The sequence below is a fragment of the Diorhabda carinulata genome, chromosome X (genome assembly GCF_026250575.1).
Source record: "Diorhabda carinulata isolate Delta chromosome X, icDioCari1.1, whole genome shotgun sequence".
Classification (NCBI taxonomy): domain Eukaryota; kingdom Metazoa; phylum Arthropoda; class Insecta; order Coleoptera; family Chrysomelidae; genus Diorhabda; species Diorhabda carinulata.
The window spans coordinates 66,788,745-66,815,773 of NC_079472.1; the positions used below are offsets into that span (position 1 = coordinate 66,788,745).

At 29.8% G+C, this 27,029-nt stretch overlaps 4 protein-coding genes across 6 annotated transcripts; 2 read left to right on the plus strand and 2 right to left on the minus strand.

The window, feature by feature from the left end:
- The first annotated feature begins 4,008 nt into the window (after positions 1 to 4,008).
- Positions 4,009 to 5,150, plus strand: LOC130902243 (LYR motif-containing protein 4). 2 transcript variants are annotated; one of them, XM_057814210.1, is made up of 3 exons: positions 4,009 to 4,200; positions 4,245 to 4,374; positions 5,030 to 5,150. In XM_057814210.1, the coding sequence occupies exons 1-3, from the start codon at positions 4,124 to 4,126 to the stop codon at positions 5,090 to 5,092; spliced, it is 270 nt and encodes an 89-aa protein (XP_057670193.1). In that variant the 5' UTR covers positions 4,009 to 4,123; the 3' UTR covers positions 5,093 to 5,150. The 2 variants fall into 2 exon arrangements, with proteins under 2 accessions (XP_057670193.1, XP_057670194.1); XM_057814211.1 differs by having other exon boundaries at positions 4,012 to 4,200; positions 4,254 to 4,374.
- Positions 5,151 to 7,130: 1,980 nt separating this feature from the next.
- On the minus strand, positions 7,131 to 10,451 carry LOC130902242 (probable 39S ribosomal protein L24, mitochondrial). The gene is made up of 2 exons (XM_057814209.1): positions 9,898 to 10,451; positions 7,131 to 7,641 (listed from the first exon to the last, which is right to left on the minus strand). Exons 1-2 carry the CDS (start codon positions 10,193 to 10,195, stop codon positions 7,181 to 7,183), a joined length of 759 nt encoding a protein of 252 aa, XP_057670192.1. The 5' UTR covers positions 10,196 to 10,451; the 3' UTR covers positions 7,131 to 7,180.
- A 677-nt stretch (positions 10,452 to 11,128) lies between these two features.
- LOC130902240 (uncharacterized) lies at positions 11,129 to 26,886 on the plus strand. The gene is made up of 9 exons (XM_057814206.1): positions 11,129 to 11,299; positions 11,478 to 11,622; positions 20,023 to 20,149; positions 20,966 to 21,075; positions 21,681 to 21,868; positions 23,632 to 23,787; positions 24,243 to 24,402; positions 25,461 to 25,553; positions 26,419 to 26,886. The coding sequence occupies exons 1-9, from the start codon at positions 11,226 to 11,228 to the stop codon at positions 26,569 to 26,571; spliced, it is 1,206 nt and encodes a 401-aa protein (XP_057670189.1). The 5' UTR covers positions 11,129 to 11,225; the 3' UTR covers positions 26,572 to 26,886.
- Positions 13,762 to 19,073, minus strand: LOC130902241 (E3 ubiquitin-protein ligase sina-like). 2 transcript variants are annotated; one of them, XM_057814208.1, is made up of 4 exons: positions 18,114 to 18,236; positions 17,335 to 17,446; positions 15,406 to 16,503; positions 13,762 to 14,065 (listed from the first exon to the last, which is right to left on the minus strand). In XM_057814208.1, the coding sequence occupies exons 3-4, from the start codon at positions 16,496 to 16,498 to the stop codon at positions 14,046 to 14,048; spliced, it is 1,113 nt and encodes a 370-aa protein (XP_057670191.1). In that variant the 5' UTR covers positions 16,499 to 16,503; positions 17,335 to 17,446; positions 18,114 to 18,236; the 3' UTR covers positions 13,762 to 14,045. The 2 variants fall into 2 exon arrangements, with proteins under 2 accessions (XP_057670191.1, XP_057670190.1); XM_057814207.1 differs by lacking the exon at positions 17,335 to 17,446 and having other exon boundaries at positions 18,114 to 19,073.
- Positions 26,887 to 27,029: the final 143 nt, after the last annotated feature.

Sequence of the window (27,029 nt, forward strand, 5' to 3'; positions counted from 1 at the left end):
GTATTTTATCAATCTGTTCGCTCTTATTGAAATATTAAACCTTACAATATTTGTATTAAAACATAGTCTATAGCCTTTAGAGGAGTGAAGCTCTTTGGTACCTGATGGATACGATAGTCAGAGATAGATACCTATTTGGTGTATTGTTTGAAAAGGAAACTGCGTGACTCAGCTTTAGATTTTATGGACCAAAAACTCGTTTTCTTAAGAAATGTCAGATATTTGGGCATCATTGCAAAATATCCTTTTTAAAAAAACTGTCCATAATCAACCTAACCCTACCCTTCTCCTAATAAAAGATCCAAAGTGAGGAATTTCCAAAATTCCATATTAGTAGATATCTTAAAAACATTATTAATAACATAGTATTAGAATCAGTGTATTTACCTCGAAATTTCAATAAAACGATATTATACCAGGTAGATATTCGTTAGGAATTTTTAATTTTTTCTTTGAAATCCTATGTGCTTTTGATATAGTAGGTATCTGGTTTGGTATAAAATTTTTAGACCGTTTGATATGTTTATGTTCCCAAATCGTCTTTATTTTAGTTCTCTTCTGATTTAAAATTAGTTTGTTTTTATAATTTTAATATCAAAATATTTTTATAAAGACCTCAACAGGTCGAAACGTTAAATTTTTATCAATCTTCAAACATTATAAAACTAATGTCAAATCAAAAGAGACCTACAATCAAGATTATTATTTAGAAACATATACGTATATTTACATATTATAATGAAATAAAACGATAACATACTAAAAACTGAAGAATTCTTTTTATAATTGGAAAACTGTTCCAGCAAACTTAATAGAGTGAGAAACTTTACAATAATGTTATATAAAGATGATATATATGTACATAAAATTAATTATGAGATGAAGAAATCGACATTAATTTTTAAAATAACATAATCATATATGAACTATTAATTAATTTTGAATCTTGATTTGTCAATTTTGTAACATTATAATTTTTATAATTATGATAAAAAAACAGACCTCGTAAAAGAATATAATTTAAAAAAGTCGGTAAAAGGAGGTTGTACCAAAAACAAATAAGGAATTCTAAAGTAGAACTACTTACCGGAAAATCCAAACCGAGAGTTACATAAAGTGAATAATGAGAATCCCGAAAGTGTATATAGTGATCAAGAGATTCTAAACGGCTAATTAAATAAAAAAGAAAAATATCTCGAAGTGTGCATAAGATCCAAAGTTAAAAATCCAGTATGAGCTGTCATACAGATTCCTGCTCTTTAATAGTGATAAATAGTGTGTTCAATATCAAAATCACCAATAGTTCCAGTAATACCAACTTAATAATTTTCATTGAAGCAACGTTCATTTTAAAGAATTTTAGTAGATTCGGGATTGGCAAGGATAAACTATTTTTTAGTGATAGGGTACACCTTAATTGAAAAATAAATTATTTTAATGTTTTATCAGGTTTTTTCATGTACACCAAGTTTGTAGATATTCCTAGAGTGCGTATCACTTCAATATCTACAATTGTGACGATGTATCATAAACGTTCCCTCATCAGAAAGGATGTTTCAATAAATAATACAGGCAGAGCCTATACTTACTTGCTGGGATGTATTTTTCCAAATGATTGCATAACTTCTAAGTATTTTCCATCATTACTTGTTCAGTAAGTTTTATTAGGGTATTCTTACTTAAACCTATTTCTTTCAAGAGCTTTCACAATCCTCCAAAATATAATAATGAGAAATAATTCTTGATATGTCGACGACATAGCCATCTAATCAAAGGGAAGCTTTGAGAGTATACCCTGTGACATAGGACAAAGAGGAATTAACAACACAAGAAGGTGGTATCGATCGGTGGATTCGTCAAATTTGTTTAAGTATCCAAGGTTTTTTGCATATGCTTCTGTTCCAAAAATTTGATTCTTTAATATCAGGTTTTTGTATTTGTCCACATTTTGAATGGTGTTTTATTAAGTGGTTTATATTCTGTAGGAGTTCAGTTTAATATGTATATTGCAGCTCTGGCTGTTTCACCCCAAAATTTCTATTCAATTTGACTGTCAAATAATATTGATAAAACTTTCACACTAAGTGTTCAAATGATTAGTTCTGCTTTGCCATTTAACTGTGGTGTATATGATATAGGCATGTCCAACTTAATACCTAATGCCCTAATTTTTAATGTGAGTTATTTACTTCTTCTTGATTAGTTTCTACCAAAAAACAGATTTTTTGTCAACTACAGTATGTACATAAAACATCATTTAGAACATACTTTTCTGTTTCTATGCTACTAATACCATATGATCTCATTTGTAAGTTCTCTTTTGCAACATTCATATCCACAGCTTTATCAGTCAGATATTGCCATATGAGAGCTACAGCCTGAATCAATAATAAAACCTTTCAACTCAGAGTAATTTTCATTGCTTCTGTGTTCTGTTGAAAAAGCTATCTTATTTTTATAGTAGTTTTTATTATCATTCTTTTTATCTCTGAAAAGACAACTTACTTCCATATGGTTTTTCTTGTTACAAATTTTACAAAACATTTTGTCATCTTTCATAGTTTCATTTCTGTTTTTTGAACAATTTTCATTACTTTTCTCATATTCACTTGTACTAGCACCTTTGTCTTTGTATCTACAAACACGTCCTATATATCCATGTTTCTTACATATATGACAAACTTTCTCATTTCTTTGAAAAGCTACACTTTTCTCTTTACTATTACGTATTTTATTATTATGCTCTTCTACAAACAATCTGGAAATCAGGTTCAAAGTTTTATCCTGTTGAGTAGACTCCCAGGCCGTTTTAAAGTATCTAAATTTTTCTGGTAGAGTACTTAGAATGTTTGACATAAGCATATCATTTGGTGTAAAGTGGTTAAGAGATTGCAATCTGCACTCCTTGTTTTATAGTATACTCAAGAGATAAGATAGGTCAATGATCTCTCAAATTGGCAACCAAGAAAGTGTTTTTAATTTTATGTACATCTCGGCTGAAGTTTTACAGTTCATTATATGAATTAGTACCTTTTACATCTTTTTGTATCCAGGTTTTCTGATCTTTCTCTTCAGTTAAATCTTCTATTTTTTCTTCTCCCATACTATAAGTTCCACTAGCTTTGAAAAAGATTCCTGTTAAGTTCAATATTTCAAAAGATTCACATTTCACCAGTTTTTCAATATTACTTATTTCCTCAGTTTCACTAACCATTGTTTTTATTTTTGTTAAAGAAAACACAAAAACCACTTTCATTTTTGTTTTTATTTTAGTCACTGATTTTTTATTAATTTTTATTACAGACTACTTTATCATTCAACATTTTATTTTAGTTGTGTGTTAGTCTCTTTGGCACTTTTTCAGTTAGGGCTTTTCCTGGGCCCATAACTTCTTAATTTTTTTATCAATCTTTTTATCAATACTTTTATCAATAAAGATTAGTACATAGTCGAACTTTTTAAAATTTTTTTTATTTGTTATTTGAATCATGGAACATCTACATATTCTCGAATTATTATGTCATCTCTTTCTTCTTTTTTAATATAACATGTAACACATTAAGCTTACTGCTAAGCTAACTACTAAGACTAAGGTAACTAAACATTATTCCTTAACAATAATGGTTAGAAATAAATTCACAGCAATTTTCATTATAACTGTGATTGATTTTCATTTAATTATTCTCAATTACTTTTCCTCCTAAAAGTTCATAACGCACATTTCTCTCCGCATGTAATCCGCTTCATGTGAACATACTGGGCAACACAATCGCGTAACGAGAGATGTGTTAAAGTGCTGATTCGCTCTCTCCGCAATAATCGTAACGCACGTTCATTTCAAAACTTCTGATTGTATCCTAGTTTGTTTTGCTCTTATAATTTCTAGTTCAGTTTAGTTAATAGTTGAGCTTTAATTCAATTTCTAATGCAAAAAAAATGCGTAGCAATTAACATAGGATAATTGTAAAGGCAAGTTAGTATGGCTGATAGGCTACTGACAAGGCAATACCAAAATAGAAGACAATATTAGGTTATCATTATAATGTACATTTAGAATGTATGTTTACATAGGAACTAATTCCGATAACAGAAACTAATAATAATTTATAGAATCAAAGTTACAATGTCCAAACCAGAAGTACTCAAATTATTCAAATCTATGATAAGAGAATCTAAAAAAATATCATCATACAATTTTAGGTTAGTATTAGATTGCCGAAGGAGATTAATATGTGATTACTTAGTTCTTTTAGGGAATATGCTATAAGAAGAATTCGAGATGGTTTTAAAGAAAATAAAATATTGAGTAATCCGAAAGAAGTGCAAATTGCAATTCAAAAAGCCCAATCAGATTTGGAAATCATTAAAAGACAAGTAATACCTTATTAGATAATTGTAAAACAACATCTATGTTTTAAATATTAAGTACATTTTCCATATTATACAAAATTTTACCCAAATAACTCTTGAAGTAACTAATGGAATTTCCCATTGCTTCTTATTAATATTTAGTGTTTTGCAGTATTGTCAAAAGCCTTCAACAGGAAAAGTTAAAAATACATTTTATGGCTTATAAAATTCAAAAATATGTTAAGCTTTATTTTTAAGTACAGTTCGTTATCTGATTTTTAAATTACAGAAACCAATAGAGGGAACCCATGCAACCATTAAACAGAACAAGTTTTGTTGTGTTATTTTAATTTATTAATTTTTTGATGTGAATTACAATTTACATTATCTTGACTAAAGTGACAGAAGGAATGATTTTTAAATTTATTTCAAAACTATTTTTTACAATTGAAATAATGTGTTGATACTGTCAAGGATTTTTGATTTTTTTATTTTAATCAGCAGAGATTTTAAATCTCCTGCATTATCTATTTGCAATCAATTTTCACCAGGGGTAGTTAGGGAATTATCCCTCTACATAATATTTGATGATAAAATTAATTCATTCACTCCATAAAAAATATACAGAAAAAATAAATTAAAAATGTTTTCATACCAAGAGAATTTTTTCTTGTTACAGGTAATTGTTGGACAATTGTATAGCGCAGAAAAGTTGGTGATAGAACATCATTTAAAAAATTAGGTTATCATAAAATGTAATATGACTTAATGTAAAGTATTAAATCAAATATAAACTCGTATATCTATACATATATCATATTTATATGCTACATCCTCAATTTGACTGACAGAAAATATTTTTAACTGCAAATTTCAATTCACAAGGTTCGAAAACCCTATAATAGATGTTCTATATGTCCATATTTTTCAAAACTATTATTTTTGTATTTTTTTGCTGACTTTTTTGGCCGCCATCTTGAATTTCTCGAAATGCTCAAGGGTGTCAAGGTGGCATTTAATGGATTCTCAAAGTAGACATATTTACGAACTAAAAACTTTCGCCGTACTTCACTTCCCGGTTAAGCCAGAAATCCCAGTTTGGCATCCAGACTAATATTGAATCCACTGTTTACTACTACTATACTAACACAGTCTGCAGTGATGTGTTTTGATAAGCAGATCTTTACAGAATGAAGTTCTCAGTTTATCTTTCTTAAGTGGTAAATTAACATTAAACAGGTACCGTTAATATCACTCTGTCAAGTATATTTTATTAAAATACCCTTGTTGATCAATGTCCTTCGTATGCGACCGTGAACAATTGGACTACAACCTTCAAAAGAGGTAAATTTTCCATTGAAGAAGATGACCGATCGGGAAGGCCAGTTTCTCTGTCAGTCTCTGAAAATATCGATGCAGTTCATGACATGATTTTATCAGACCGTCGAATTGGGCTAAAACGGATATCTGAAGCACTGAATATTTCATAGGAACACGTCCATCATATAGTTCACGTCAATTTTGACAAGAGAAAAATTGCAAAATGGATCCCCAAATGTATGAATGTTGACCAAAAGCAGGCAAGGGTAGAAGCATCGCGTTCGATCTGTGCTCGATTTGAAAACGATGTAGACTTCTTAAACCGAATTGTTACTATTGATGAGACTTGAGTACATTTCTACGGTCCAGAAACAAAACAACAATCGATGGAATGGCGACAATCTGGTTCTCCAAGACCTAATAAGTTTCGTATCTAAAAATCTGCTGGAAAAGTTCTTTCTTCAGTTTTTTGGGATTGCCATGGAGTAATCATGATTGATTTTTTGGATGAGGGTAGAACAATAACTGGAGATTACTATTCGACATTACTGACCACTTTAGGGGAAAAAAAATAAAGAGAAAAGACGTGGAAAGCTATCCAAATAAATTCAGTAATAATCCAATTAAGAGGAGAATATGTTGAGTAATAAAATATTTTGACATTAAAATATTGTTCTATAGTAGGCTAAGAATTTTTCAATATATCCTCGTATATCGACTATTCCATATATATAGTAAAAAAAGACTCATTTTACAACAGAAAAGACCTAAAATCATACTATTTACAACCTAACATATATAAAATGTCTAAAAAATTAAAGAAATATTTTGATCTTTCTTGTATTTGTTCTGCGCTTAAAGTTACTTTCTCATTAGTAATATATATGTAGATTGATATAATTGTATCTCATCCATGCGATGACATTAATAATTTACTATTTTACTTCAATAGTTTCGATCATGGTATTATATAAAGGTCTGGAAACGGGGGTTATTTTTCTATGAGTAATAAATTGTTATGAATAAAAGGAGTTAATATGTAAAGTAATATATAAAACTAGTTTATGAATGCTTAAAAAATATAATTGGAGTAAATTGAGATTGAAAACTATACATAAAAATGTATTGCAATTATATTCTATTTCCATCTTGCAGCATTTATGTTAATCTGTAGATGAAAAGGAGAAACATGGAAATCTCCATAAAAAATAGGGGTTGGTGGTAGAAGGGTATGTATTTTCAATGCCAAATTGTAATAAAAGAAAATAAAAATTAAGTTTAAAAGTATCGAATTAATAAAACGAGAACATTAAAAAATACTGTTTTCCTTGAGACTCAATGCGACGACCTCTAGCCACCCAATTCCTAAATAATTGGAAGTTCATTAAATATTGATCAAAAAATTCCATCCAGACCAGGGAAAAAATGCTTTAAATGGATTGTTTCAATAAAAATGGTTTTAGAAAGAAAAAGAATATCTACATAATTTTTATTTATATATATACATATACTAGTACCAATATGATTTTGGTGGTATTCTTTCTTCTTTGATGTTCATTTTATCCATGATATCCATCTCAAATGTTTTTAAATCAGGTTTAAATGTAATCTCACTAGCATCATCTGCTTTGGTATCTTTAGGTTGTTCCTTATAAGTTGATTTTGTTTTATAATCATATGTTTCCTCCATTGAAGGTGGTATCGGAATTATTCGGCCTGTTCTTATTGATACTCTTACTTTTTCACCCTCCTCTGTATATCTCCATTCAAAAGTGGTTGGTAAAAGATCTGATGGATCAACTAAAGATATTTCAGATGTAACAAGCAAAGGTTTTTCTGATTGTACCCAAACTCCCTCGAAATCTTTATTATCTCCTATTTGTTGTAATTCACAATTAAGTCCTTCAACAATCACCCAATTCCTTTCTTGTATTATTTCCTTGATTATTCCTTGTTTTCCTTTATCTTTACCTAAAATAGAAACACAAAACAATTGGTATTTAAGTGATATGAAAGTAAGATGAAACCTAGTGCAGCATAGATAGTTTTGCTGCTGCATTTATTTTGCATCACAGGACAGAAAATATTAGATCATTTGCTTTCCATTAGAACCATTGTGATATGACGCTTTGGCACTTTTGACAGTGTACATCATAAAAGAGTTTTGATATTTCACATAACGTTTGTTTTTTAATTCGACCTATCCTATCACTGTGCTTTCCGATTGATTGTTTAACGTGTGCAAAGAAAAAATCAAGGTAAGTTTCTAAGCATAACCAAATTACTACTTTGTTATTATGATTATGACTATTGCTAATTTTTACGATTATGATTATTACTAATTTCAATGAAGAGGATCCAGTATTTTGTGCCAATTATTTTCTAGTTTTTGTTACACATGATCATTAATAAAAACAGTTTTACTTAAAATTTTTGTAAGTCACCAATTTTTTTAACAAGTTAATTACAATTACTATAATTTTTGATTATACAGAGTTCGGCAAAAGTCCGGTATATTATAGTGTTGTCAACTTTTTTGAGGATGGCTAGTTTAAAGTTTATTCTTGCAGTTAGTAATAAAAATAATGTGAATGAGGTGCAGATGCAGCATTTTTTGTCTGAATTATGCTACCAATTTAAGGAATCACTTAAAGGCAAAGCATCTACTTCTTTACGTTGAGATGCAAAATATTCATCGAACAGATAAATCTGCGAGTACTGAAATAAGCGATGATGAATCAAGGTGAATATTATTTCATAGTACAAACTATTCATCTTATTATTGTATTAATGGTACAAGGATATAGTGCGTTTTTTGGAACGAAATTCCTCATCGCTCGTTACGCTCTAGGCATTTACCGAATGCGAGCTAGGCCAAAAAAGTGTAGGTCGACACCCGAAACCGACAATTTTGCAGTTAGTTGAACAATCCATTGGAAATTTTGCACAAATTAGCTTAGATTGATTTTGAGCAAAATCCCTCACGGTAAAAAAAAATAATAATAAGGGATAATTTTGATTTTTTTGGCCAATAAATTATTTCTGAGGTGAAATTAAAAAATTATTGTTGAGCATAAAAACAAAGAATACTTTCATTAAAAAGGAGATGTTAGAACCATCTATATAATGAGAAGGCAAAATTTGGGCCAACAAATAATTCTGCATATAAGCGAAATAGCTATATTATTTGATATAGGAGCTACTCTAACTAATTATGGATAATAAATCACTAATAAATGCTTTTGTTTTTAGAATGATGAGTTATAAAGAGGAAATGGAAGATCTTTTGTTGCCAAACTACTGATGTAGACGAAATCTCAGTAGTATCGACAGAACCGACTTCTTCATCACAGATACCTCCATTAATACAAGTCCCTTCAACTTCCAAACAAGCGTCCATAAAAAGCTTTACGATGACAAAAAAGTTACAAACCAAAACTGACATGGCTTTGGCTTTTTTCATAGGTAAAGAAATGATGCCTTATAATTTAGTAAAAAAAGACGATTTCAAAAAGTTTTAAATGGAAGCTATAAATTACCCAGCAGAAACACATTGTCACAAAAGTTAATTCCTAATTTGTACAATGAAACGCGCCGAGTTATTGAAGCCATTTTAAAACAAGCCAAATTTATATCTTGTACCACCGATTGCTGGACTTTCATTGCAAACATATCGCCCTAACATGCCATTTTGTAGTCGAAAAATTATCAGTTAGTAAGCGTTTGTTTGGGCTGTTGTGAAATGGATGAAGATCATACTGCTGAAAACTTATGTAATAATATAAATCTTATTTTAAACGGAGTGGAGTATTGAAGAAAAAGCAAATACATCGTTTACCATAGATTGCAGAAGTAATATATATATATATATATATATATATATATATATATATATATATATATATATATTATATTAGTGGTATGTGAATGCAGAGTAAAATTTTTAAATACCTACTTTAAATTGTTATCAACCTTTTCATAAATTATGTTTTAGATATTACATGTGAAGTACATGTGAAAACTTATTTGAATTGATAATATCGTTTTGATAGAAAGTCATACACAAAGGTTCTTATGTTGTTTATCATCTCTCTCCATAACAAAGATATTCATTAAAATAGTTATTTTTATTTAGTCTAGAGTTAATAATTGTCAGATACTATATAATTTTAGATTCCAATGTACATAAGCAAATAAATTTTATAAAATAAAAAATGTATAACATACCAACTAATATTTCTACACGATCTCCTCGAAAGTGACTCCACTCTTTTAATGGTTCAATCCAAACTTTTTTACGTCTAGTACCAGGAGCATTTTCCTGCCTGAATTGAAGTGTCCAAGGTCTATGTGTCGAGAAGTAAAACTTTTTACGTTCAATGACAGCATTCGCTTTATATTGAATACCTTTAGGGTTCCTCCAATGTACTTGTTCCATTGCTCTTTTAATGTATCGGTCAGGAAAATTTGAAAATTGTTTGGACCATTTTCCAACTCTATTTAATAGAAATTGTGTTAATTTCATATTTAGGAATTATTTCTACATAGACTTTAACCTATTTTTGCCTTAAATGTTAGGTTAATAACCTATATCTTTATCTTCTTTGTTAAGATATTCTTCTTCACTCAGATAGAGAATTCTCATCTTGTATGTAACTGGCCAGTTAATTAGTTATATTAAAATTTAGGAAAAGATAAAAGTTTTTATTTATCTGTTTCTAATTATAACTTGTATTCTATTATTCTTATCAATTTCTGTTGTATATTATTCGACTTACACTACAGCTATAATAAAATCAGTAGAGTTGGGAAGGGAATAACAGTTTTTACTAAGAAATATTTTTATGATTATGTCAAGTTGAAAAGTGTAACGGCCTCAGAAATAGAACCTTATCATAAAATAATGTGAAAAATCTGTTTGTTAGTAAATATGTGTAATGTTTAGGGTTTACATTATTTCATAATAAGATTCCATTTCTGAAGCCCAAGTTACACTTTAATTTCATTAAATGTGTCTGCCTTCAGATTCTTAGATCATGTAATCAAACTTTTTCACCATTATCCAATTATATGAAATTTTCTTTACCAAAATAAATTCTATCAAATCCATTGCATGAAATTTTGAAGAATTGAAAATATAAATATTATGAGTATTCATTTATTTTAATAGATGCAGTATGTTCATATAAAATTATACAATTGCAAAAGATATTAAATTAAGAAAGGGAAACAACTTTCTCCAATATAATATGTACTTTGATATTTCTCCAAATTATCTCTGGACTGAGTAAACTTTTCAGGAATATGTACTTACCAAAATGTATTGATCGTCAGTTTACGAAATCAAGAATAGCAGTGTCTGATTGAACAAAAATTCTTTCCATATATAAATAAAAAATATTTGTATTAATTTCATCAAAGTATATGGTAATCCCATCTCTAATTATGCGCACAAACAAGATAATTTAAGCGTGTGATTCCCACACATAATTGGTATAAAAGTTAAAGAAAAATTTGAAGAACATCATTTCTTCATTAAGTACTAATTGTTAAACATGAAATTTTATGTAGTGTTTTTAATTTTTGCGGTATTCCATTATACCTGTGGTTATGAATACAAAAAACTGAAGTTAGTACTTAATGGCGAATAATATTGTGCTTATATTTTGACGTATTCAACTTTAGAAATTAATATATAAGATTTTTAATTACTCATTAAAAATATATAATCTTTTGACAAATAAATTTCAAATTATATGAAGCCCAGTTATTTGCTTAATAATTCTCAACACAAACCTATTTTTTAGAATTAATATTAAGCGCCAAAAGAGCCCTAGGAAACAGTATTTGGAACATCAAGATATTCTTAATAAATATGGAGTAACTCTTGATTATCCCAGTTTAATGGATAAAAGAACAAATGATTCTATTGCTCTATATAGATATTTGGATGTAAGTAACTATTTACTTTTTTAAAAATGTTTACTTAAATATATGTCCTAGGACAATAATGGAGTGATGTTAGTGAAGATTGCAAACTTAATAAATAAACTCTACTAGAATGTATAATATTCATTTTTAAATATATATATATTATTCAAAGTAATAAAAATGAACATACTGAACACAATGTTTACACTACCAGTTCACCAACTCTCACAATTACACTCACTGATACACATTTCGATAACTAAGTTTTCGTCTTCATAGATTGAAGGTAAACGTCAGACAGTATAATTGTGAGTGTTGGTGTAGTGGTAGTGTAAACAGTATGTTCAGTATAAATATCATCAACGGTTCCAGAAATTCCAACTTAATAAAAATAACCAAAAAGTCTTTGGAACATCAGATTACATATTGGACTTTCTTATATCTATTTTGTCATTAAATCTATTCTTCATCAAAAAGTATGTGATAAAATTGATTATTCACTATTTTCCTTCACTAGTGTCGATTCCCATATACAATTTAATTATAGAAAGAGAGTATACTGAACAATAGTAACATTTTCTTGACACCAAATTCATTAGAAACGAAGACAATATACTTTAATAGACTGGGAACTAGGGAACCAATGAGTTCTGAAAGATATATCTATTTTTATTCATATCACCAATATAACACTAAAACAATAATTTAATCAAACACAAAAAATAGACTCAGGCATACAGATTGTACAAGGTCGAAAAAACGATGTCACAAAGGGTATACACAGTTTGATGTCAAAAGAGCATTAAAAAGTCATATACAGTATATACTCTGTATATACAGGGTCGAAAAAACTTGATGTCACAAGGGGTATATTGATGTCTAAAGTGCATAAAAAAAGGTATATACAGGGTGTATCGACTCATCATGATGTCAAAAGGGCATTGAAGGGAAGATCGAAAAATGATACTATCGATGTGAAAACGGGCATATTCATGGTGTATCAAAAAATCGAAGTCAGATGGCATATACAGGGCGAAAAATCGATGTCAAAATCCATTATTATCTCCACTCAATATACAGAATATTATACAGGGTCGAAAAATCTATGGCAAAAAGACCTCTGGTTTTACAAATGGTCATCGTCGAGTGGAATGACACATATTATACGGGGTCGAAAAAACGATTGATGTCACAAGGGGTAAGTATACACAAGGTAAAAAATCGATGTCAAAAGGGCATTCAAAATGTACACAAATTAGAATTAAAACTTTAAACTACGACAACAAACCTTGACTCTAATCTCAAACAGCGATAATCGGAACTCCTTATTCAATATTGATCCCGATAAATATAAATTTACCAAATTCATAGCCATTATGTATGAAGGGTTCCAGGAATCATTCTCTCGTATATAATAATAAATCGAACTACGATTGTTACCGGCCAGATGATATTGCGATCAAAACACACAAATAATTCTCTAGCGTTATGCGGATGCTATGGAAACTTCTTTCACTTGTTTTCTACCTCGCTATCACTATTGTTACGCTAGGTTATTATTAATCTCTCATATTATGAATAAACGGTAATTACCACTTATTCACATAATTATTTAGCAGGTTATCAAATTTATTATTTATAAATAAAAACATAACCTTTTGACTTTTCACTTATTTCAGTTCCATGATTGTCACCTGGGCCAATGAAAAGCCGTTTTGAAGTTAATATTCAGATTTTGAACACGACGATTTCGGAACACACTCTTAATCAGGGCTGTTCTCTAAATCTAGTAACTTTTAGTGGTGCGATTCAGGTTTTTTAAATTACTCCTCCTAGTTTAAAAACAAGGTATAGTTTCTAATAAATTTGGTGTCAAGAAAAGGTGACGTTTGTTAAGCATTTTCTTTTTCTATAGTAAATTGTATAACTATTGCAGTAAAATAGCAAATTATCAATTTCATTATAAGGAAGGTATAAAATGTTATCATCTACATATTTTTTAATGAAGAATAATTTGAAATTAAAACAGATATAAGTCCAATACATAATCTACTTGTATAATGCATATCAAAGAGCCCACTGGTGTTCCAAAGATTTGTTGGTTTGGTAATTTTTATCATTATAAGAAAAATATGTAGAGTAGGATAAATAAAACTCTCGTTTTAATACCTTATTTATTGAATATAGTGCTTAATAGTTGAAGTTCTACTGTATAAATGTAAATTAATGATTTTAATTATTGGATAGCTAGACAAAAATAACTTGTCATAACCCGTATACACATTTTTATAGTGTTGAATAATTTGCTGGTTTTAGAATTGCGTTCTTCAGTGTTGAATTTTCATGTTTGCAAAGATAACAATGGAAGCGGCCTTTGCATGAAACTAAAGAGTAGGTTTATAAATTCTTCTGAATTTCAAAATGTTTGGTATTGTTATTTGTATTTAGATTTGGCGTTGCATATCTGTAAATAAAATAAAACTTTATTCTCAAGTGCAGACTAGGATTTCATAAAAATTGATGTTGATTTTTGGAAGTAATGTGCGCTATAATGTTAGTTTACATTTAAGGCCGCTTGATATGATGCAATACAACGTGCAATGCAATGCAAGACGCAATAATTCTTGATCAATGAGTTTCTAATGTACTAATATTACGTTTTATATTCATTTGTTTCTTGATCCATACTCAACTAATTTTTCTCGTCCTATTTTCTACCCAATCTGTCCATCAGACTCCAAAAACAAGGCAGAGGCAGATATAATTATTGTCAGTCATGTATTGGTCACTTTTCTCTTGTTTACTCTAATTAGCTCTGTTATTTTATATTTGAAACTGCCCACAAAATATTAAATAAATTTTGAGGTTAGGAAATTGATTTTTTTCAACTTTTGGTATTTTGATTAGTGGCAATCATGATGCAGTGGTAAGAGACTTGCATAATGTTAAACGACATGCAATATTTTGATGTTTCAAGGAATTGCATGCAATACTTTTCACGTTATCTTGCACCACGTCAAGCGGCCTTTATACATTTCCGAAACTATAACCCGGGTTCAGGTAGATCACAGCATTGATGTTTTCTGGCACGACAGCCGATTTTGGACGACCTTCTCGAAATTCTTCCTGTAGCGAAATGCGTCCACGATTGAAGGGGAAAATAGCGAAAACACTCTTATGACAACACGTTTACCATTGAAAATGTCAAACTTCATGATGGCAATGTCAGATTTGACATATTCACATCATTGTCGCCATATCTCAAAACTTAAATTTGCTATTTAAGTTCGTACCAACAATTAAAATTACTTATCGACAATGCATTAAAATGGAGAGAAAATATATGTATATATGATATTTCAAATAATTAACTTACTTATTTTTCCCTAATGGTAAAATTAAAAGTAACCATTCCATGATGAGAATAAGAAGATAGAACACTGTTAGGAAACATGATGCATTTCTTGAACAATTCCTCTTCAGGCATTTCATTCAAGCAATAATCAGTCCTTATCAACTTCTTTTCAGGTCTTCTCATATCTATTACAGACACCTCATAAACAAATGTTTTTGAAGTATTTTGACTCCCAACAACTTCTGCTGCCATCAAACAATGCTCTGCTACCCTTTTGCAAGTCAGTTTAAATATATGATTGTAGGCTATTATACATTTACGATCAAACACTTTATTATAAATATTGTTTTGGTCTAAACGAAAAGAGTCCGTGAATCCAGAAGCCCCATTATATATTACAGAATCAAAATGAAAATTGATTAAGTGATTCACAATAATATCATGATTACCTGAAGAGTTACAGCTTGGGAATGGACAACTGTAAGGTTTGAACGAACATTCACTTTCGTGTTTTAATATGTCACTTGCAGACCCTATTTCTGCACACCCGGAATCGTGGTAAATACAAGGGTACATAACTCCAACTGTTAGTCCTTCCAAAGAATAATTTCTGGTATTTCCGAAAGTAGATCGACAAGTAGGGCATTTTTCTAATCTGGGTCGGCATAAATTACATAGGCTGTGACCTGAATGACATTGATAAATAGGTGGTTTCATAAAATTTTTACATACAGGGCATTCAAAAAAATGTAATATTTTTTCATCCATCGTTTCTGCAAGAGAGTCTTCAAGTTTAATTTTAAATATATTTGTAATAGTATCAGAAACTTGAGCTATCTGTTTAAGTGCATTAATATCTATTTCAACTGCGATACTTTCATCAATATCATCATAAATGAAATAAGATGAAAGTATTTTAGATTTTGTTTTAATGTAATTGTCACTAGCTCCTTTGTGCTTCACGGCATATTCACAAAATGAATTGTAATCATCAGTTAGGCTGCATATTACATAAAATATTTTATTTTTTTCAAGGTTATTTTGCATTCTCAGCATATAAGTATGTTGTTTCATTACTAATAATTTAACCACATTTCGTTCAGTTAATGAGGTTTGCAAGAAAAATAAATCATTCTCAAAATTGATAACGTGATCTCCATGACATTGTTTGAAGTGATCTGCAAAATCAAGAGAACTTCCTTCCCATTCGCAACCAGACACCTTCTGCATAGGGCATATTTTTGTACGAAATTTACAATTGTTCTGATGAAAAGATAATTTTCCATATGAACATCTTTCCATGCAACCTTTCAGTTTAAATTTACAAGGCAATTTTAATAAGCTCAATACATTTTCTAATGCCGAGTTATTCATACTTTTCAAATTTGTTACTTCTGTTTCTTCAAGACAGGTAGTACATATATTTCCAATGGTTTCTACCAACATTATTGGTGGCTTTAGGATATCCTTACATATTGCACAATACAGCCAACTGCTTTCAAGTAATTCATCGGTAAAATTGAGAAGAGATTGCTCTGTCATTGTACCTAAAAATATGAATGAATTACCAGTATGATTATTACAACACTTTTCAGTCAATTCAAGATTTTTAATATTATGGAAGGCTAAGAATTATGGGAAAAATTATGTTATTCCAGAATGTCCATGTTTGCAAATTACCAACTTTTCAGGTTTCATAAATACAAATTTCTTTATGTATAAAGATTTCACATGTGGTTTGATATAGGAAAACGTCTATATTTCAATATTTTCTTACTACACTTTCCAGCAAAATTAATGCATGATTTCGATCCTTAAAAACATTGCAATGCATATGAGCAAACAATTAATATGAAGATGGAATTGAAATTACACCAAGATGATATTATTGTTTTTTCAATTTCACTCTGTATTGTACGAAAAACAGATATTTACCAAAAAATGTACAAAATAAAGTTACGTTTTTTTTATTAACGAATTTTGTTACAATGATTCTACTCTTTCTACTCAAGATGTAGATAAAGAAGAAACGAATCAACAAGAAACTGATCAAGGTACTGCAATTACCACACCAGATTCTCAAAATAAATTGATGACCTTTATTGTTTTTTTCTAAGACTTTTTCCTACAATCACGTTTTTTCTTTAGCTGTTTCATTTTATAAAAATAATATTGTAAATAAATTGTAAAAATGTACAACTGTAAATCGGTTAATAATGTTTCCATGAAAATTTATGCATACATATTAGTAAGATTAATTATGATTTTCAATTGATTATAGAGCTTTCAAATGCTTCTTCCTCTAAATGGTAAATTTGCATATTCATCGATTGGGGTTGGGGCGACGATATTTCTACTGAAAGTATCACACAACTAACCTCGGTTTTAGAGCTAAAAGACATAATAATAGGTCCTTATTTGCATCTGTTACACTTCTATAGCCTAACCAGGTCTTCTTTGACTTCTTTCTGTATCTAGGTAGATGATAATCTATAAAGCAAAGATTGGGTTGCATGGAATATTTATGCTGCTTGGATTGTACGAAGCTCTCTCTAATCGAAACAAAAGCTACAGTACACTCTGAGAGTGTAGGATTATGTTTATTATAATTTACAACTTTAAAATAAACCCTAGTTCATTTCAAAGTTGTACGTTATAGAGCTAGGTAGTCGTTCACTTGAACAAAATGATTTCAAAATAAACCATCTTTTGCATTTTAGAAAATTTACAGCATCAAAAAGTATTAATGAGTTCATATCAATCCTAAAAAATAACTTAATTTCAGGTAGAAATATTGAATGACAACAAAATTATGCTAGTAAAAAAGCCTAAAATTATTTCACTAGAAGTGAAATGATAAATTACACATTATTTTTGCTGGTAGTGTAGATTAAAGTAGAATTGGTTCTTAAGTATAGTTTGAAAAAAAAACCAATGTCAGCCAATTTGTGAATATAACTAATGCATGTTCAATAGCCCATTTCTTCAGTGCATTAGCAGAAATATCAAAATTTGCTGCCTTAAAAACTTAACCATAAACTCAAATAAACTTTGAATATTAGATAGGTAAATATAATTTTCAATAAAAGAATAATTACAATATAATTATGAAACATGTTTTTCAGGTAAGAGTAGTAAAAACTGAATTAATACTTACATTTATTTTGCCAAAAAATATTCAAAGAAGTCACCCAAATGATATAATTTATAGATTAATTACAGTAAGAATTGTGTGGTTGGTTGAAACTTTCATGGTGTTTATCACGATAATTGCGAAAACTATAAACTAAAATATAACCTCTTGAACATTTGAACTTTTTCTTTTCTATTTTTAGCCGAACTATATATTGTAAATAAACAAACTTCAGTCATTTCTTCTTTTTCTACTGTTCACTTTTCAGACTATTTACTTATGCTTGAATTGGATTTTTCTGATATACATACACCTTATAAATTTAAGCACACATTATCTAGTGTTTTTACAACTAGATCACTGAATGTTGACGCCTTTCTCATTGCAGTTGTAAAATTTTAATTATGTAATAAGAGAACTCCAATAGATAAACAAATATATAAGAGATTTCATTCTATGATATGTATAAGGATGTTGAAAATCTCAACTCTCTATGGTGATATGTGTTTAGGTTTTGTGCTTTTCAGAAACCATAACCCTATATCGGGTAGATCATTTATCAGCTGGTTACAAATCCTAACCAAAAAAGAGATTTCAGAACGACGCATTCTTGAATTAACGTTGCTTTTTTATTCATTATCTATTATTCTTTAAAAATCGATCAATTTTTTCACAATAACCTCATTCATAAATCTTACTTTGAACACATCACTTAAATCAGGATAAGCTTTACCTAAATATACTTTCACCATTTACGTATTAGCCTTCTTCAAAGTTAAAACAATGCATCGAATTTCAATCTTACTAATTTCTTTAACAGAAATGCATAATTTTTATTAATACTATTCCATTCCTCTATTTTTTGGTTAAATTTGTGAAATCAATTTTTTAAACTAATTTGGCCCTTGTAAATTCTTGGTTTTCAACTTTTCTTGCATTACTAATTATTATTTCATTTATAATTCCACTGGAAATATAAATGAAAACGAAATCAATCGTGTGCCAAAATAATGCTGACAATTCCTTCGATCAAATATAATAGATATTCTTATTTCCATTAGGTAATTTGTTTTCCCTTTGACATGCATAATCTACTTCTCGATTTACTTGTGATCCCCAAGTTTCAAAGTTAAGTGCTTATTTGGAGCACTAGTGGTCAAAAATTATTTGTTGAATGTTCACTTGATTTCTTTCCCCTACAAATATTCTTAATTAAATAACTAATAAAGTTGACTGTATGCACATTTGTGAAGCAACCAGGTAATAATAATTGGGTCATTTTGCATTTTTTTTACAAATTTTTAAGCTAGTTGAATGTGTTTGAAAAAATGCACAATATTTATTTATTTATTATTTCTTTATAATAATTTAACGTTCCTGCCACCCCATAATAATATAACCACTACATACCTTTCTATCCATGATTTTCCTTCCTTAGTATTAAGATAAACAGCAACACAATACACTATCACAATAAAATTATTTCAAAGTGGTACTGAAAGCTCGACAAACTTATTAAAACATAAACTTTTATGCAGTGAGCCAAAAATCGCAGTCGCACAAAAAGCCAAATTCAAGGCACATGGATGCAGCTACTAGAGGAATGTAATTAGGATATTCCAGGACTTGAAAACTAAAACTAAGAGAAAATGCAATGTTTTTTGAATATAATCCATTTTAACAATTATCTTATTTTTATATTTTTATTATTTTTCTCACTTTTAACTAAGGTATTATTCAAACGGATTTTATTTCATTTTTATTAAAATGCAGTCTACGTACAAACTTTAGAAGAACTAACTATTGTCTGTCTATAAATATACTAACCAAAATAAAAGAAAAAACTGCTAACTATTAATTAACAATGAAACATGGCAAAATACTTAATATACTAAAACTATATTCGTTTATCCTTGACAATTATTTTTTTCAGAACGAATTTTATGGCGAAATTGTAATTGGACATCCAGGTAAAAAGATGTATGTAGCTTTTGACACAGCATGGGATCGAACTTGGGTAATGTCTCTAAGATGTAATATACATCAAGTTCCCGGATGTAGTAAGTATATTAAAAGATATATTTTTTTCAATTTCGTAATAGTTAGTCAACATATCAGTAATAGGTCCCCAAAAAGCGCAGAATATATTGATTTACTATTGGTGTACTTGATTTTTTGAATTATGTATGCCTATATAATTATTAAAAACAGAGTAATACCAAACATCCTCGGATGAATGATATGAATCTACCAAAACTTTTTTGTTTTTATATCTGTATTAATCGACGTCATTATTGTTTCGCATTTTTTGTGAATTAACACTTAAAAAATCTACCTAAGATAGGTAAATTTTTCATTTGTCTCTTCATCGTATCCCTAAGCGTGTTAACTACCGCCAAACATTATTTTAAATGACATATAGTTAGCTCAACTCAACACGTTCTGAGCGGACGGCATGTTGCGGAGCGCTTTTAATTTGTGCTACGGAACGGTAGCGGAACTGAAACTTTATAAAAGCGAACAAAAACTGAGAAAAACGTTTGAATACACTAAACAAAAAACAACCAATATACCCTCTATGTATAAAATACACTTGTCAAAAACTGACAATACACATAAATCGAAAACGATTTACCGGCGAACGTTCAACCGGTAGGTAGCAGTTGCTCTAAAGGCTACGTCCGCTGAATGCGACCATTATATTTAATTACATTAACGAAACATAAAGTGATAATTCTTTAACATGACGTAACTAAAACTAATTTATAAAACTGACATTGACAATGATGTCAATGTCAGTTATACCAACTTAAACTATTTTAATTGACATTCAACATGTTTATATTCCACTTTCAGTTATAATACATTTGTTTTAGGAAGCCATCATTTATATGACCATGATGCATCCTCTTATTATAAGGAGAATGGCACTAAATATTTGGGACAAGATAATTTCTTAGGATTTTATTCATATGAAAATATATCCGTAAGTTCAATATCAAAACAATACAAGTAAACTGTTCCGCGTGTATTTCAATTGTACTGCATATACCTACTTGATTTTTCAGTTGAAAAAATTTCACGTTCAATTTTCATCGAAAAATCTTTTGTGTGAATTGTAGGGAGTCAACTCTTAAAAGTGAACGTTATAAGATCTCTTACTCTACCTAAGTAACTTAAATAATTAAGTAGCGCCACTATGTTAAAACGGATTTTTGTCGTTTGATTTGGCATGCAAAGGCATTAGATTCTATCTCATGATATGATAGCATCGCATATGAATGAGTCAAGTCAGAGAGGTATCGATAATAAGTCTAGCCAGTACTACCAACCCCAAAATCTTTAAGATAATACATATTTGATCTCACTAACCGATTATCGGTGATTAATCAGAGAAAACATTATTTATTTGTGATTTTTCAACAAGATATTTATAACTCAACGATTAATACCTATAAGCGGATCCAAATTCCAAATTGATTCTTTTTATATTGTCTGACTTGGATACATCTTTCATTTTCATCGCTTTCTCCTCTTGTACTACTACCTAAATGGTGGCAAATTGTATATTTCAACCGTTTTTTTTTGCAGATGGCACATTCAAATGTAACAGATTTTTCATTTATTGAAATGACGGAGGTTCCGGATTATATGCAGTTCAGTAAAGTCGATGGTGTCATGGGATTAGGAATCAAAGTCGATGATTATGAGCCATTTTTTTATACATTATTAAGACAAAATAAAATAAGAGATCCCATTTTTTCCATTTATTTGAACAGGTAATTCTAGTTTTAATAATTACTCATTGGTTATACCCAATTTTGTAAATACATAGTCAATTTCGTGAAATTGATACATCGATTTCAAAAATTAATTTTTTAGAAGTAATTTTATCCTGTTAAATGTCACAAATAACTACTGTTACATACTGATGAAGTTTATGAACAATATGCTCTGTCTTTATCAGTATCTTACTGTATTTAGGTACACGTGTGTTATTAATACTTGGACTTGGACTTGGAATGAGTTTTTAGGTTAGACTAAACGCCATAAACACGATACCATCTGACACCGACCTATTGCGCAGAAATCGTACAGAAATATGATAGGGAATGGTATTTCTGTACAATATTCCATAACGAAAACTACATGATCGTATGACAATATACAATTTTTGTTAACATTGAAAACTAAACAGAAAAGAATATCGGAAATTACATATGGTCTTAAGACAACCTAGATGTGTAATATACCCTAGTAAACACTCCACTAAAGGATGTGTTAAACTTAGAAATGCTCAACCAAAATAAGTGAATTGTGGGGATGCATTTTGCAAATTATAGAGGCTGCGTTGTGCCAAAAAAAAATACAAACAACTCTAAAATAAGCAAATGAAAAAAGCAAGCTTACTAATTCAACCTCAAAGGGCTAGACTGCAAGCTCATGTTAGCAAAAGGAAACAGGAAAGAGGATTGATGAAAAACGGCAGTAACGGCAAGAAATCCCGGAAATGATGGCATGTAGTAACCGAGGTTGCATCCTGAAACTAATATTGAACAAAAACTACAGCAGATTCTAAAAAAATTGAATATAATGGAGAACCGTATAAGTGATCTACAACATTTTAGCAGGGGAGATATATCAAAGCAAAGAAATATTCAAGGAAATAAGAATAACTGAATAGAATACCAAAAAAACTGCTACACTACCAACAAGAATTGCAAGTAGTCCTGGACATTGAATTGATGAAAAATATCTAATTGCTGAGACACATTTTGTAAAAGTTAGAGGATATAAAACATCCATCCATCATGAAAATGCAACTAAGGGTGGGGCTGTTCTAATAATTAAAGAAAAAGATCGTACACCGCGCAGAGAAATCGAGAAGTGACAGTGACAGCATTATATGGCCCTCCGAAACATCAGCTTAAGAAAAATCAGTTACGTTCCTGAAAAGTCGAGGAAAAAGTTTCCATTTTAGGGGGATATTTTAATATTAAAAACATACGATAAAGTTTGGCATAAGGGCTTGAAACATGAAATAAAGAGATACTTGCCTGCCTTTATATTATATACTAATATTTTAGAAGCCTATATTCCAGATAGATATTTCAAAATTAAAGAAGAAGACGACGACTACGACTTCATCACCATACCAATGTTGAGGTAATCTAGTTCCTTTACACTGCAGCAATAGCAGGACACTCAAGAGGATGAAACTTTTTGAGTTGGTGAAGGGAGTTTGTTAAAAGCGTGATACACAACAGCAACCTCAGATTTCTTATACATTTTGTACACAAATTAACCTACACTATAACATGTGCAAGACCTTAGCTAGTTACAGTAGTAATAATTTAAGTTATCTATAAGTTGATCATTTGATCAGATTGCAATGTAAACACCATGCCGCGCCAGGCAATTTTTATTGGAAAAAAAAGATTCTAAGAAGTAAGTCAGGGAAACGGTTTAACACGATCTACTATAGCAATTATACTTCTCGCAAAAAATTTTTTTTCCTGAATATAATTCTCCATTTTTTCAGAGATCGTAATTCCAATCGAGGAGGAAACGTTATATTAGGATTCGTAGAATACCGACATATTCATAAGACAGAGTTGAAGAATGGAACTGTTGTACCAGATACTATCACATACTTGAATGTCGATCCAGGGAGATTTTGGAAATTCACAGTAGACAAGTAAGAGTATAGCTAATAATATGTTATCCAAAAATTTTTTTGTGGGGACATTATGTTTGCTCGCCTATATACACAAAAGTCAAAAATAGCATGTAATCAATTGTTTGAAAATGAACGATTAGCAGCTCGGATTATTGTGAGATATTCTTGCCTGGGTGCTAACCTCTATAATCGGGGATTTGTGTTTGGTTCTAGAGGCTAAGAATTATTTGGAAAATTCTTTTAATAATAGAATTATTTCTACGTACAACCTAGAAGCCTTGCAGCTTACCAGATTTATCTCTAAATTATTTATTTAAAAGTTACGCTATATCTGTAACGACAAATGTTATAAAATGTAGGAATACTTCCTCACAAAAAATGGAATTTTCTATAAAATAAGTACCTATCTGATTTTTTCGTCGTGCAATTGGTTCTTAATTATTATTGCTTAACTAAACAATTATTGTTTCCAGAATAATTTTCACCAAGGATCCCAAGAATATTTTCACAACTTGTGAGAATGGATGCAAGGCAATTGCTGACACAAGCTCCAATCAAATTTATGGCCCAGCCGACGCTATTAACAAATTTCATGATATGATACATGCTTATGAAGTTAACGGTCAATGGATAGTAAGTACCATGCATAAGACAGTTCATTCATGGTAGAGTTAATTAACATTGAATTAATAAATGACTTGTAAATTAGTTTTTAACTTGGTATATTCAAAGTCGTTACGATAATAAATATGGGTTGCCCACAATATACAATTCACTTCTTTTATAATTAAAGATTATATTATGAAGTGATGAAATGCTTGAACAAATCTTTTTGTTGAACAATAATAATGTGACGAGGGGCTAGATAGATGTGAATTGGTTGGGTTATTCTTCTTTCTCATGTAAATTGGCGTTTGCCTATATGATTACATAGTTTTCAAGTATGATGGTGTTTTCTTAAGTGCTCTAAATTGACCTGACTATGTTTGAAGAACTTATTTGAATATTAAAGTGCTCTAAAAGCAGTGCTTCACAGTCAAATTTGTTGATAGTTAGAATTAGAGAAACGTGGAAGTCACTTATTTCTATTGTACTCAAATTGTTAAATTACTCTATATCTCATTGTCTTCAGAAAATGCTGTTTTTATGGCGTAATAAACTTTTGATGTCCACTTTTTTTCTACTGTAGTCGGCTAACATTCTACTTGGCGGTTGATTAGCAATATTAGGATGCCAGTCTATACCATATTGTGGTTATACCCCCATGGAAAAAATGAAAGCTGTAGAAATAAAAATAATGTTCCAGATGGTAATGGGGCTGAGCATTGAGGAAACGGATGGTATTTTTGCAATTCAATATTATTCTAGGTATTAGCCAGGAGAGTAGTTTTCTTCTTTGAACGGTAGACCAAAAATATTGAATTAAATCGTCTCCAAAGAATGTATATATCCATCAACCTTCTTGTCGGTATCGGCTGATTCAGATTTGAAAAATGGTCAACATGAAATTGAAAACGAAGATTTTTCAAAAATATCACGTGTAGTATGTGTTTTCGATTCTTAGGAAAAGGGTCATCTTTATTCTATGGAGAAAGTTATCCCTTGCTAAAAAATAGATCTTCAATTTCTTATTAGAAACTAAGATATAATACTCAATAATAATAATACTAAATTGTTCATTTTTTTTATAGGTGGACTGCGATAAAGTCAACCAAATGCCGAAGCTAGATATATATTTGAATAATGTTCCTTTTCGACTGGGAGGGAAACAGTACATAATGAAAGTAAGTTGAAAATATGATTGATTTCATTTATGTTCTCTCTTCATTATGCAAAATTACGTAGATGAAATATTGTTATTCATGTCATAAACAAAAAAATGAAAAAAATATGGGCAATTGTGGCTCTCTGTTACAAACACAAAAGAAATTTCATGAAAAAAATGTGTTAAAACTAAAAGGTGAGTAATGTAATAGAAAAATGAGAAGAAAATTTAAGGGGAGAGGCTATCCTTCAGACAAGAGTTCAAGAATTATGCAACGCAATTATTTTATGACAGTCTATAGGAATAGTTGTCAAATCAAGGCAATCATCTTGCTCATTTAAATAGAGATTATGCTGGAGTGCAACAAAATCATAAAATAATAATTGGTGAGTAATAGCTGCAGATGATGGAAACCCTGGTATAAGACAAGCTAAAGCACATATCGATGAGCCTTCTGCTTCTTTTACCAACTTCACTTCACTTCACTTAACTTCACACAACTGGACTCTGTCATCAAGGATGCTAACTCCATATTAATGATATCACCGATGAAATGCCGCTATTGTATGGAGAAGAAGAAACTGCAGTGCACGTCATTAGTGAGTATCCAGCACTCATACGTGCGAGATTCAAAGACTTGCTCAAGGCTTATAGTTTGCCTAGTGACGGTTCAAACCAAGGCATCGATTAGCTTTTCAATGATATAAGAAAATATCCATTATATTAAAAGTAATTTCTCGTAGTTTTTACTCAACTTGCGCTCAATTCACCGTAAATATAATGTACACATGTGAAATTCCATTTTCAATTCAAAATTTAAGATAGATCAATTATGGATCTTCCGTAACATATTATTTGAAATGAAATATTTTAATTTTTTTTAGGAATCAAATACTACCATAACAACTTGCATTTCTGCGTTCTCGCCGACTTCATCTACAAACGGATTGTGGGTTTTAGGAGGTGCCTTTTTAGCACAGTTTTACAGCATTTATAATGTTAAAGATAAAACTATTGGATTTGTTAGAGCCGTTTAGAAACATATATTTAAATAAGTAATTTTAAATACTTATTTTTAAAATCATATCATATATTTTCATATCACTTTGATTTTACGGATAGATAAATATAATTCTATCTCATTGTACGTGAGGTGTCAAAAAATGGGTACTCTAATAATGGATGTTTGGAGTATTGCTTATTATAAACATCTTTTTAAAATGCTTATCTAGATTTCATTGTATAATGTTCTAATGATTTATGGTTCAAATTATAGCTTAAATTTTTTTTACAATCGTACTTACATTAATAAATTTGTTTGCTTTATATACTAAATATACTTTATAAAAGAAGTTTTATAGTTTTTATCATTCCGAATAGTTTTGAATTATGAATTTTATTTCCAACTATTTTTTTTTTCTATTCTGGCGAGTTTTACTATGCTCTACAAATTAGGTGTATGAGGCCACTTTTGTTAAAATCTTAAAGGAACCTT